This window comes from Leptodactylus fuscus, chromosome 11 (genome assembly GCF_031893055.1).
Source record: "Leptodactylus fuscus isolate aLepFus1 chromosome 11, aLepFus1.hap2, whole genome shotgun sequence".
NCBI lineage: Eukaryota > Metazoa > Chordata > Amphibia > Anura > Leptodactylidae > Leptodactylus > Leptodactylus fuscus.
The window spans coordinates 1,685,692-1,699,197 of record NC_134275.1 but is presented as its reverse complement, the minus strand read 5'-3'; the positions used below and the strand labels follow the sequence as shown (position 1 = coordinate 1,699,197).

The 13,506-nt window shown below is 42.5% G+C and overlaps 1 protein-coding gene across 1 annotated transcript in view; it reads right to left on the bottom strand.

The window, feature by feature from the left end:
* STAG2 (STAG2 cohesin complex component) overlaps positions 1-13,506 on the bottom strand; it is a 61,019-nt gene that overhangs the window by 12,032 nt on the left and 35,481 nt on the right. The window contains exons 8-24 of the mRNA XM_075260619.1: positions 12,345-12,549; positions 12,098-12,249; positions 10,897-10,970; positions 7,480-7,603; positions 6,824-6,922; positions 6,660-6,739; positions 5,472-5,579; positions 5,190-5,301; positions 4,366-4,483; positions 3,950-4,053; positions 3,593-3,685; positions 3,403-3,492; positions 1,897-2,100; positions 1,284-1,354; positions 434-521; positions 260-340; positions 65-157 (exon numbers count right to left, since the gene is read on the bottom strand). Coding sequence (XP_075116720.1) covers positions 65-157; positions 260-340; positions 434-521; positions 1,284-1,354; positions 1,897-2,100; positions 3,403-3,492; positions 3,593-3,685; positions 3,950-4,053; positions 4,366-4,483; positions 5,190-5,301; positions 5,472-5,579; positions 6,660-6,739; positions 6,824-6,922; positions 7,480-7,603; positions 10,897-10,970; positions 12,098-12,249; positions 12,345-12,549 — 1,896 coding nt within the window. The remainder of the gene's footprint in view (positions 1-64; positions 158-259; positions 341-433; positions 522-1,283; positions 1,355-1,896; positions 2,101-3,402; positions 3,493-3,592; positions 3,686-3,949; positions 4,054-4,365; positions 4,484-5,189; positions 5,302-5,471; positions 5,580-6,659; positions 6,740-6,823; positions 6,923-7,479; positions 7,604-10,896; positions 10,971-12,097; positions 12,250-12,344; positions 12,550-13,506) is intronic.

Sequence of the window (13,506 nt, the reverse complement as noted above, 5' to 3'; positions counted from 1 at the left end):
TTAGGTATCCACATAGCAAATACCTATTGTATGGATTGAGTTGTTTCAAACAAATAAGGATTACCTGTTCTTTTACAGCAGTGTGCACATTGGTAAGGTAATGCTGACAGATTTGGCAAAATACCCTCATTTGTCTCTTTAAGGTTATCAACTCCTCCTAAAAAAGAAAAGCAAATATATTACAATAAAGAAGAGGAAGTGAAGTGACTACGGCAGAGAAAGCCGCCCGGGCTGAGATGGCACATAAATCAGGAAATACCTTAGTGGAGCCAGTCTCTGATATCTTTGCCAGTTGCCAAAGGATTACATAATGAGTGCACTGTAAAGCATGGATGACAATCTGAAAGAGAAAAGCCACAGATGATGTTACTAAAGAAGAAGAAGAATCGAAGAACAAAAATAATTGGAAAAAAGTGAAGTGCCGTAAACTGACCTGCTCGGGCATGTCTCCATTCTCAATGCCAGTTTTTAATAGCTTGTAATTGCTGCTGAATAAGTCCCATCTGGAGAGATCGTGCGCGCTGCAATACACAAAAAGGACTCATATATAAATTATATATTTCATATTCAAAAGAGCTTAGAATTTGTACCCTGCAATCTTCAGTATGACATCCTCAACAATTATACAACCTTACAAAGGGTCGCACATAAGATTCTAAATAATTGACTATTATGATCCCTGAGCTCCCACCAATGAGGAGAATGTGGCTCACATCTGAATGAAGTGCCAGTTGTGTATATGTCCGGCAGTTCCATTCAAAGTCTATGGGACTGACAGAAGTCACCGGGTGCAGTGCTCGGCGATCTTCGCTTGTTTCCCCAAACTTTTAAGGGAGCAGGCGCAGGTATACGAAACAATCAGTGGTGTGGAATAACTCAACTCATGAATAAGGATCAGTCTAAAATAGTAAATGTCTTAAGTGAATGCAAAGGAGGGGAGCTGAACCCTGAAGATAAAGGGCAGTTATGTCACCCATTCAGTTACATACATGCTTACTAAAGTCTAACACCAATTATAAAAAATGTTTAATAAATGAGTAGTGTAGGTGAATAGAAGAAACTTTGTAATATTTCTCCTTAAAGTAGTAAGTTTCCTTCTCCCTTTACGAGCTGGATTACTTTTAGAGATTTACGTGTGAGGCAAACGAGAGAGATCTCTAAGTAATTTATATTCTTCACATCATGTATCATCTATGAACAGCGCTTATATAATGGTAGGTAAGAGACATATATATACACACTGTGTGTATGTACAACTTCACATGTTAAACTAATAATCATACTTATGGAAAGCAGTGATTCTTTTGAGTGTAGATAGTACTTGATATGCGTCGTCCTCATCAGGTTCCTCTTCCTAAAAACAACCATAAAAAATGAAAATTATTGTCATTTCAAATACCGAATATTTCTCAGGAACTTTGTGGGCAATAGTAAGTATAGAAAAGTTACCCTGACAGTTTTAGGGAAGACAATATCAAACTCGTGACTAATGAATTCACACACTTGTACTAAGAGGTTGCGTTAATAGTCATCTGTCATGTACAGGAACGTATCTAACACAATATATCACAAATAAGATTGGCCTTGTATTTAGGGTTCTTACTAGGAGTAAACAGTATCTTAAGCAAACTGCAAAGTGAAGACTAAAGCAAAAAAAAAAAAAAAAACAACTTGCAACAGCTTTGACACCACGAGATATCCAGGCTCTCACTCGCTTACCAATCCATTAGACTTCTCCTCTATGACTAAGCAGTGATCGAGGGGGTCCCGGCAATCACATATGTATCATCGATCACATGGATAATTGATGAATGATCTTAGTGGGGATACCCCTGTAATTTCTTACATGCCGCTAGCTCCCCCATACCCTACTAATACTGATAAAATAGAACAAACCTCCTGCAGGAAATCCTCAAGAAGGCGATTGAATTTGTCAGCCAGTTCATCAATTAACTGACTCTTTGCAATGTCCACTCTGTTAAATATGGTGAACTCTTCATTGCAGAGGGCATGGTAGGTTTTCGAACAGGCTTCCAAAACATCTGTGTCCGTGTGCTTTTCTACAATGCTCCGTATCTGGCGAAGCAGCGCCTCCAAATGCTTTAAGAAAGAGAAAATTATTCTTAGACTTCTATACATGTATGGTCAGTGTGCTAGCCATACCTTTAACCAGATGATTTATACCCATGCCGTGTAGTTTTACTAGTTAAAGGGGTTGGCCACTTTCATATCAAAATTGAGAGACAGATGTAATATTTTGTATAATAAAAAGTTGTACAATTTTCCAATATACTTCATGTATCAATTCCTCCCGGTTTTCTAGATCTCTGCTTGCTGTCATTCATTCTGCTTACTACTAGTGGATACAAATCAGTCCATGGTCATGTGATGGACACACAGGTGCACAGTTCGTCACCAGGCAGCTGTCCTATTACTGTGCTGTGACCATTATGAGCTGTGCCCCTGTGTGTCCATCCCAGGACCACGGTCAGAATTTCATCCACTTGACCAGGGCTAGGCAACCTTTGGCTCTTCAGCTGTAGTAAAACTACAACTCCCAGCATGCATACTTGCTCTGCTGTTCTTGGAAGTGAATGGAGCATGATGGGAGTTGTAGTTTCACAGCACTGGGGACTGTAGGGTTATAGGTTGAACTGTATTGACTGATTCTACCTCTTGTGTCACCCCCTCTACCTCATAGATTGTAAGCTCTTGCGAGCAGGGCCCTCAGTCCCATTGTGTGAAATTACTTTCTTTGTAATGTATCTTTCTGTCTGTATTATATAACTCTGTAGCAGCTGGAGTACAGAGATTGCTGACCTCTGCACTAATGAATGACGGCAAGCAGAGATGTAGAAAACAATGAGGTATTGATACAGAAGGTATATAGGAAAGCTGAACAACTTTTTATTATATAAACGATAACATTTGTCTCTTAATATTTGTCTGAAAGTGGACAACCTCTAAGTATAAAGGGGATTTACATAGAGAATTTCCATACTGAGGACCCAATAATGAATCATGGCTAGTCTGACACTAGGCACATTCATATAAGTTGACATAGGGAGCCGTTGCAGCCAGAACTAGTGCATAGAGTTGTATGCAGAGGCCCTGCCAAGTTACTGCAGCTCAGCTCTACGTTACTCCTATTTGCTAGCTCAGGTGGCTCCGATTCCTGACGTCAGGTGACTGGTGGGTCTATGTCCTGAGGATTGATCATCTATATGAAAATCCTAGAAAGATCCTTTTTACACCGGACTAGTAAAGTTCACTAACTCACTAATATTTCAGTGTCAAACATATCTCAATATGAGGTTCTCTGGGATATTTTAAGCAGTTAAATAAGAATAGTCCAAGTAAAGAAACAGCCTGACCTACAAAAAAAATAAAAAAAAAAATTACCTTTTCTAGACGCCCTGTTGTGTAAATTTCCAGGTCAAAATACTGCGGCAACTGCAGAAGATTAGTCACCTTCTCTGCGTCAACAGAATACTAAGTGTAAAAAACAAAATTGTAGAAGTTAATTTATATTTTTCATACACTTTCATAAATGATGTTTGCAGGGATTACATGTACACATTAAGCTACGCACTTTTGCTAAAAGCTGTGGCAGGGACACGGCAAAGAGTTCTGTAAGGCGAGTCTTGTCATCCAACTGGGTTTTCTTTTCTTTTGCAGTCAGCACCTAGAAGTGCAAAGATATTGTCTGTAATTCAGGATATAGGAATTTTAGGAAGAGATTAAGTAAAATACACATTTAGGAGGGGGAGACAGATAGATATAAGAATGTCACAGTACTGATTCCATTTCACTTCCGTTTGCTCATCCACATTTTTTCCACCCTGCCTATAACTTTTGTGCAGCGCTGTATATGAAGGTGTATAGGCCTATAGGCAGATATAATAACATATATAAAAGATAGATTAGAGCTAGTGAAGAATTCTCTTACCCTTTTTCCCGTTCCTCTGCCCACAGGTGGGTGGCATTCAGCAGCTTGGCGAATTGTACACAGCATAATTTCTATTAATGCACTTTCCTGACGGTCTGTTAACGCTGCAGGGGAAAAATAATAAGAACGTTGAAGATCTATGTGCATAAGACGTACAGGGCCTAAATACATTTACAGTATGTGCAGGGGTGTACAACTCTGCAACCCTATTTTATTGATTCAGTTACATCAATAGACTTCATTAAATAAAATAGAGTTTGTTTGCAGCTTGTTACCATCAATACACAGAAGTACGCCTAGGAGCGACAGACCCAAAATATCTCAACTATTAGCGGCTTAATTTCTTTTACTATACACGTATTGAAAATTTAGCAAGGTGTGCATGACTTCTGAGAGAACTGCTGTAATGTACCGACCTTCTTCACCATTCAGAGGATCATCCAACAGCAAACTATTCATACACTCCCAATCCTTCAGCAACTCTGTGGCGCAGTCCCACATACTGTCGACAAGATAGGCAGCATGTTCATGCAACTGCAAATAAATGGAAAAATATTCATTATATATATACACACAGAGACACATCAAATCAGGGAAATCATAATATTACATTGATAGGTAAATGACCCAAGAGGAGGTTTTGGTTTGCCAAAGAGTCATCTGGTAGCAGCTTGTCCGATGTCCCACAGGTGAGGACACACTATTACAGACCAGCACGGGTGCAGATTAAGCTGATCTCATCAATCACTGTGCACCTGCAGCTGAACATAGCTTGTGATGGCATACTGCCACGGGATGTCACGCCAGGACCATAGGATTCCACAAATGGCCGGGACCACCCACAAAACTCCCAGGGTGCAAAACCGGGAGTATGACCATGACGCCACCACAGAGGCTTTATCTCTTCTAGCCACATAGGCTGTACTGAAAACATGAATCAGTAGGACTCAGGATGTGTGTGTATATATATATATATATATATATATATATATATATATATATATATATATATATATATATATATATATATATGTGTGTGTGTGTGTGTGTGTGTGTGTGTGTGTGTGTGTGTGTTACACCTTCCCCAGCCCCTCAGTGATTTGAGCACCGTCTACAAGAAGAAATAGCATTACATTTGTGGGAAACCCACACAGTTATATTACTTTTCACCTATACAGTGATGACGATTTATCTATAGAAAACTGGGACCTCCTTCAATAGGTTTCATCCATTTTCATACCTCACTCTCCAAAAAGAAAAAGACCAAAGTCTTGACCAGGTTTGCATTAGGGCTGAGCCTTCCCCTTCTCTTTAATATCCCGTCATCTTCAGGCTCTCTACAGCTGAACAGTCTATTTAATAAAAAAAAAAACAGGTTTACAAACAATTTATTCCTCACAATTTCCGTCAGTACAAACAATAGAGTGTGTTCTATCACTAACATAAAACCAGGCCTAGAGTTTACCGTGCGCCCGGCGTGTACAACAGGTCACACATTCTAAGAAAAAGAGATTTGTCTTACTTTTTATAAAGAAACTCCCCGGCTGCGACGGCTACAGGCCGATGGGCGGAATACACCAAGTGGTAGACATTTTCACAGTCTTCAGCAGTTAGAACCTCATCGCTACTTCTACAAGAGAAAACATCAAATACACATTTACACCAGTAGCCTTTCATAGGCACAAGTAACAACAGCTTCATAACATCGATGTACGTTACTGACACAGCTACTATCTATATTATTAATTCAGACACTTAAGTAAATCGGTGATCAAAACAGTCAATGAGTGCTTAGCCATGAATCTTACCAATTGTGTACCTATAACTGCTCCACGTCTAATGGTCTGCTCTTAAAGGAGAGAACTCACATAATGCCATGATGTTAAAGGGATCCTGTCATTAAAACACAATTTTTTGTGACCAACACGTAGCCTTAAGAAAGTCTTGTCTTCTCCTACCTTTAGATGTCTTCTCCGAGCCGCCATTCGGTAGAAATTCCGGTTTCCCATCGTTATGCAAATGAGCTCTCTCGCAGCACGGGGGGTGGTCCCAATGCTGCGAGAGAACTCTCCATCGACACCTCCATCTTCTTCAGGAACGGCCTCTTCTTCCCGCGTTGGCTTCAAACTTCTAGGCCTCGGGCAGAGGCGACTGTGCATACCCGCGTCCACAAGAAAAATGGCCGCTTACACAGTATGGTATACGGTATGCAAATGAGTTCTCTCACAGCATTGGGGTTGCCCCTAGTGCTGTTTGAGTGCTGGGACCTGCCCCCAGTGCTGCGAGAGAACTCATTTGCATACAGACGAAAACCAGAATTTCTACCGAACGGCGGCGCGAAGAAGACATCTAAAGGTAGGAGAAGAATAGTCTTTCTTAAGGCTATTCCTAAGTGTTAGTCACAAAAAATTGCATTTTAATGATAGGATCCCTTTAAGACTGGCATGAAGGGTTTGTCCCATGACAGGCGTGTTTGCATGGATTTCCATCCCATATGCCAAAGACATACTGATAGGGAAAAATGTACATTGTGAGCTCTATGTGGGGATCACAATCTACATTTAAAAAAACAAACAAAAAAAAAAAAAAAAAAAAAACCTTGTACGGGTCAGAGATCACTTGAAACAAGGACAGGACATTGAAGAAAACCACTGTGTGCTTGAGCCAAAACACGTTACTAAAGCAGCGACATCTGGGGATTTCTACTCACTGTAAAACCAGAGTCAGGAGCTTTATTGCCTGCACTGCTACGTCGTACTCCTTGTCCAGAGTCATGGACACAATTCTATCCTGAAAGGAGAAACAAACTCTTTAGTTGCAAGAAAAACCAATTCCAATGCAATTAAAATTGTGCTCAGAGGAGGAAACAAATACCTTGAAACGACTTGTGAACAGCTCCAATTTGGAATTCAGCTCCCTGTTGTAGTAGAGACCTTGCAGAGCAGTGAGACATTTCAGACGGACCTCTCCTTGCTGGAAAGAGATGAATGTGCAGATATTACTAAACTCTAAGCTTACCAGCATGTCATATATAGACACTATTATAAACTAATGCCCTAAGTGGGGACAAATGCAAAACATAAAGCATGCAGATCTGATAGACAAGTGCCCAGCACGCAATGGTTTATTTTCATGATTTCTTGCATTTAATGTTAGAAGAAATGTACAGAAATAAGTATGCTGTGCTGACATCAGTAGTGTGCCAGCAGATTTAGTAGGACCGGCTCTCTCAATAATGAAAGATTTGCTTTTGAAGCAGTAAATGTTTGGGTGACTGGGACTTGCCAATAACAAGTGCGGGGTCCGGCACAGGATTAGATCCATGGGCGTCACCTACAGTAGAATAAAGCTGTGGTAGTTTAATGTCTGAGATCAGAATACCAGTTCAGCACGTGCGGCCTTCTGATGTTGTAGAATGAAGCTTTGCTCATAAAGCTATGCGGTTGTATTGGGTATCCTTGTAAACGTCTTACCTGCCATCGCTGACCTGACGTGAATGATCAATAACCTTCTACAATTTTGTGACTTACCTTATCGTGCATTGTCCAGCCCACATATTTTAAGTAGCTGTCATTTAAGAAGGCATCGCTGTACATTTTCATCCAGACACCAATCTCTTCTATACATATTGCTCGTATTTCTGCAATCGCATCCCTATTTAAAGGCAAAAGATAAAATAAAATTGCTTAATATTTTGGTTTTAGCGCAGCTGTTACCCCCTCCTACTCTGCGCCATACTATTTGGTGCAGACATGTAGCAGGTACAGGAGCTATGAATGCTACAATGCGGCTAGCTTCTAGCTGTATTATATAGCCTGGACCCGATGCCTAGAGTAAAAGGTCCCCAACCAACAGTCCATGGACGGGCCGCTGGGGTTTTGGCCGGTCCGCAGGGCGGAGCAGTGGGCTGGCCTCAGTCTTAGCTGGATACTACAAACTAGGTCACATTGCTATAACAACATGTAAACTATTGGGTAGTGGAGTGTCCTGTAGCAGTGACCCAATAGTCTACACGTCACCATAGCAATGTGGCCTAGCACAAAGTATCCAGTCTCGCTGTCTAACGATTCGCCACGTCCGCTCAGATTCTCATGTCAGAGCCTTCCCGCCCTATAACCCCGCCCACACAGTGGAGCCCGCCTATAACCCCACCCACATATGCCCCAAGGAACACCCCTGCTCCACTCCCACCCCACCGGTCTTGCTTGAAGCCAGTCCCTGGTGCAAAGAAGGTTGGGGAGCCCTGGCCTAGAGGACTCTATTCCAGCAGACTAACCCCGTACATGCTGTGATTAATAGTGATCATGGCATCTCATCTCGCCCTACAACCTGCAGTAGTGACCCCTTCCCCTCACACCTTCTCCAATCTCTGTCCCCTGCTGTCACCACTCACCTTCCTAAAATATTTCACCTCTCTCTCTTCTGGAATCTTCCCATCCTCCTTCAAGCATGCTGTTATAACTCCGCTATTGATAAAACCCTCTCTGGACCCATCCTGTGCTGCTAACTATCGACCCGTCTCTAACCTCCCCTTCATCTCTAAACTCTTGGAACGCCTGGTCTATTCTCCTTTAATCCGCTATCTCTCTGCTAACTCTCTGCTTGACCCCTTACAATCTGGTTTCCGCGCTCTGCACTCTACTGAAACGGCTCTCACAAAAGTCTCCAATGATCTCCTAATGGCTAAATCCAATGGTGACTTCTCTCTTCTTATTCTTCTGGACCTCTCTGCAGCTTTTGACACTGTTGACCATCATCTCCTCCTCACTCTGCTCCGCTCAGTCGGCCTCAATGACACTGCGCTCTCCTGGTTCTCCTCTTATCTCTCAGACCGCACTTTCAGTCTATCATTTGCGGGCTCTGTTTCCTCCCCTCTTTCCCTTGCTGTTGGGGTTCCTCAGGGCTCGGTCCTCAGCCCCCTGCTCTTTTCTCTCTACACAGCCCCCATTGGACAAACCATCGCCAGATTTGGCTTCAGGTACCATCTTTATGCTGATGACACCCAATTATACACATCTTCCTGTGACATCACCCCTGCACTCATACAGAACACCAGTGACTGTCTCTCTGCTGTCTCTAATATCATGTCCTCGCTCTGACACTAAATCTCTCTAAGACTGAACTACTGCTGTTTCCACCATCTAATAGATCTGTCCCTGATATATCCATTGCAGTCTCAGGCCTTACTATAACTCCTAGGCAGTAGGCCCGCTGCCTCGGGGTCATGTTTGACGCAGACCTTTCCTTCACCCCTCATATTGAATCACTCGCACGTTCATGTCACCTCCACCTCAAAATATCTCCAGAATACACCCTTTCCTCACCAGAGATACACTAAAGACACTTATTGTCTCTCTGATTCATTCTCGCCTTGACTACTGTAACTTATCAGACAGGCCTATCACAATTCCTAACGCAAACCCTTCCGTACTATAATTAGAATCCCCAAAATCTAACCCTCCTCTGTCCCCGCTCCCACATTTCCCCACATGATATGATGTCATCTCACGATAACTTTATAGGTCCAAGCTCCATCCACATGTTACAGGACACCACTAGTGACAGCTCATAAAGTTTTATGTCTGTCTATTACAGAAGTGTCTGACCCCTGTATAAGTAATGCCGCCCCTGCTACCTCCTGTGTCACCCCCTCTACTTCATAGATTGTAAGCTCTTGCGAGCAGGGCCCTCAGTCCCATTGTGTGAAATGACTTACTTTATAATGCATTTTTCTGTCTGTATTTGCACCTTACAAATTGTACAACGCTGCGGAATATGTTGGAGCTATATACATAAAATTTATTATTATTATTATTATGGCACCGAAGTGATTAAAGGGGGCCCTTCCCTCATCCCCTTGTGATGGGATCCTGCAGTTTTAAGTGTTTGCCGTGTAAGCCCGGAGGCCTATCCAAGGCTTCCTAGTTTGCTGCTAGAGACAGAGAAAAATAACAAAACAGCAGAGGTTTTTCACGTCACCACGAAAATGTTAATAAAAGTTAAGGAAAACATTTTTCTATCCCAAAATAGTGACATCTAAAAGATCATTTGTCACACCAAAAATAAACCCTAATATAGCTAGGTCAGTGGAAACATGAGAAACGATGAATTTTGGAACATGAAGATAGAACAAAAATAAAGTTGCTTAAATTTCTCCGTGGCTATAAGGAGTTAAGTCCTAAAAGACAGACATGTACAGGCTGCAAAATCAGAATTAAAACAAATTATCTCATGGCTGTAAATACTTTCTGATGCCATCTGACACGATCCTTAGGTCTGGTTCACATCTGCATTTGGTATTCCATTCGGGGAGTCTGTTTGGGGGCGCCCTGAACAGCATACCGAATGCATTGACAAGCAGAGAGCTTATGAAAGCACACGGACCCCATAGACTATAATGGGGTCCATGTGTTTTACATGCAGTCTCCGCACGAGTCATGCAGACAGAATAGTACTTCATGAGCTACCTTCCTCTACACATGCCTCATGCAGAAAACACACGGACCCCATTATAGTCTATATAGTCATTATAGTCTATGGGGTCCGTGTGCTTTCAGTGCTCACTGCTTGTCAATGCGTTCGGTATTCTGTTCAGAAGGGATGGGGGATTGATATATTTTAGGGGTGTTACTTCTGCTGTCAGGCTTTGAATTTGCTCCAGAATACCGCCCCATAGGTAAATATCTCCCCTTGGTCAATAGGTAACGGGAGAGGCCTACATACAATATAAAACACTATACTCACGTGCCATGAATGGCACCATCAAGCATGTGCAGTACACCCAGACCTCAGAAGAAACCCCTAAACACCTCCAATCCTACTTATTATGACTGCCTGCAATACCACAGACCCGTAAATGTACAAACATGTAAAGCACACAGCAGAAAGCACTCAGTGGCCACACAAGACATTAAAAATCATTTAGTGAAGATGTAATAAAATAATACCTGTATCGGTGCACAAATACACCTTTAAATATTGCATTCATCATATTCTCTATTTCATCCTGATTTTCTTGTAACTGTAAAGGAAAAAAAAATATGACCGAATCAAACGCAGAACTATGAAAAATCTATGTATTTTATGTATATTAGCCATTATCTATATTACCATATGGTCTTTTACTTTACTTTTACTTTTTTGGTAGAGTTGGAAGGGACCTCAAGGGCCATCGGGTCCAACCCCCTGCGACTGCAGGTTTTCCTAAATCATCCCAGCTATATGTTTCTCCAGATTCCGCTTGAAGATTTCCATTGATGGAGCGCCCACCACCTCCCGTGGCAGCCTATTCCACTCTCTCACTCCCCTCACTGTCAGAAAGTTTTTCCTAATGTCTAATCTGTATCTCTTTCCCTTTCGTTTCATCCCATTGCTTCTTGTACTTCCTTGTGCTAATGAGAATAGGGGAGATCCCTCTGCACTGTGACTACCTTTCAGATATTTGTAGACTGCTATTAAATCTCCCCTCAGCCTTCTCTTCTGCAAACTAAACAATCCCAGTTCTTTTAGCCGCTCCTCATAGGACATGGTTTGCAGACCTTCCACCATTTTGGTTGCTCTTCTCTGGACTTGCTCCAATATATCGATGTCTTTCTTGAATTGAGGCGCCCAGAACTGTACACAGTATTCCAGGTGTGGTCTGACCAGGGAAGAGTACAGCGGAATAATGACCTCTCTTCATCTAGATTCAATGCTTGTCTTAATACATCCCAGAATTTTATTCGCCTTTTTTGCAGCAGCACTGCACTGTTGGCTCATGTTGAATTTGTGATCTACTATTATGCCCAAATCCTTTTCCCCTCTGCTATCACTTCGTTCTATTCCTCCCATACTATATATGTTTTTTACATTTCTGTTACCCAGATGTAGAACTTTGCATTTGTCCCTGTTAAATACCATTTTGGTCATTGAGGAACACAGATGACGGGTTTAGTATTCCCAATGCCGGCTCCTGATAAACCCTCACAATAAGACAATTCTACAAGTGCCTAAGAGTGTGTGGCAATATACTAACACGCACAGCGTTAGCACCGCCAGTCACTTCATAGGCAGAATACAGATATAAGAAATGGTGTCCTAAATAAGGTGGAACATTAAGATGGGGACGGGCTACAAGCAGGTGGCCCCTGTACATTAGTTCATTCTAACCTCCTTCCGCTTCTGCAGTAGAAGTTCCAGCCTGTCGTTGGCGCGTTTTCCGATCATCTTGTTCCTTTCTGCTTCGTACTGCCTTTGTGTATTGTCCATGTTGATGCTCAGGTTAAGAGCGACATTAACCAAGGCCGTCATCAATTTCATAGCTGGTAGAAGGGAAGCAAATATAAAGCAATTCAGAAAAAGAAAGAATCAGTGACGTGCTTACATGATCCTATTCCTGTAAGGATTCTGTACTAACCTGCCAATGTACTTGTATGTCGAAACGCTCTAACTTGTGAATCGGAAAGGCCGGTCAGAAGCGAAATGACTGTGTCCATCATGTACTCGTCATAAATGATGCTATATTGGCACTGGCGGACTAAAACACCAATGAACTCACAAAAGCTGAACTTAAATTTCTTCCATTGTGGACCTGCCATCGTTAAAGGATAGTCGCCGCTGTCCTACAAAGACAAGACATTGCGTTAGTAACCGTTCCCCGCTACAGCTTTCCTATGGCTTAGTGACAGGACTAAATGAGCCTCAGGATCAGGGATATTGGCAAATGACGTGCATTACTTGGCAGCCGTGTGTTGTCTGCTGGTCCAGAGACTAAATTAGTACAAGAGGTTATGTAATTATCAGCATTGATTGCTCAGGTACCGTAAGGGCTAGACAGAAAAATTCCAACTGCAGTGAAATCAGTGGCGGGGCTTATAATGAAGGGTTAAAGAGTTAGAGAATGGCAAATGACAAAGGGAGCCTTATGTGTCAGCAATGTGATCAGCACGGACTGTGGTGCAGAAAGAGCTGCAATGACCAGGACCAGCACACAAACACTTATAAACAAGTTTGCAAATCGTGCAGTTTGTAAGAGGTCTTATTAAAGGGATCCTATCATTGGATACCCTTTTTTTCTGCCTACCATGTCGCAATAGTCTTAAGAAAGTCTCTTCTTCTCCTACCTTTAGATGTCTTCTCCGTGCCGCTGTTCAGTAGAAATCCTGGTTTTCGTCAGTATGCAAATGAGTTCTCTCACAGCACTGGGGGCGGTCTTCAGCGCTCAAACAGCACTGGGGGCGTCCTCAATGCTGCGAGAGAACTCTCCAGCACCGCCACCCTCTCCCTGTGTCGTCTTCCGTCCTGGGATTCAATCTTCTAGGCCTCGGGGGGAGCAGACTGCGCATGTCCAGGCCAAAAGAAAATGGCAGCTTGCACCAGCTTACTGTGTAAGCAGCCACACAAAAAATAGCTTACACTAGCCTAGAATATTGAACCCCAGGACAGAAGACGAAGGGTGTTCCAGACGAAGAAGATGGAGGCAGCGCTGGAGAGTTCTCTCGCAGCATTGGGGACGCCCTCAGTGCTATTTGAGCGCCGTAGGACCACCCCCAGTGCTGCGAGAGAACTCATTTGCATAC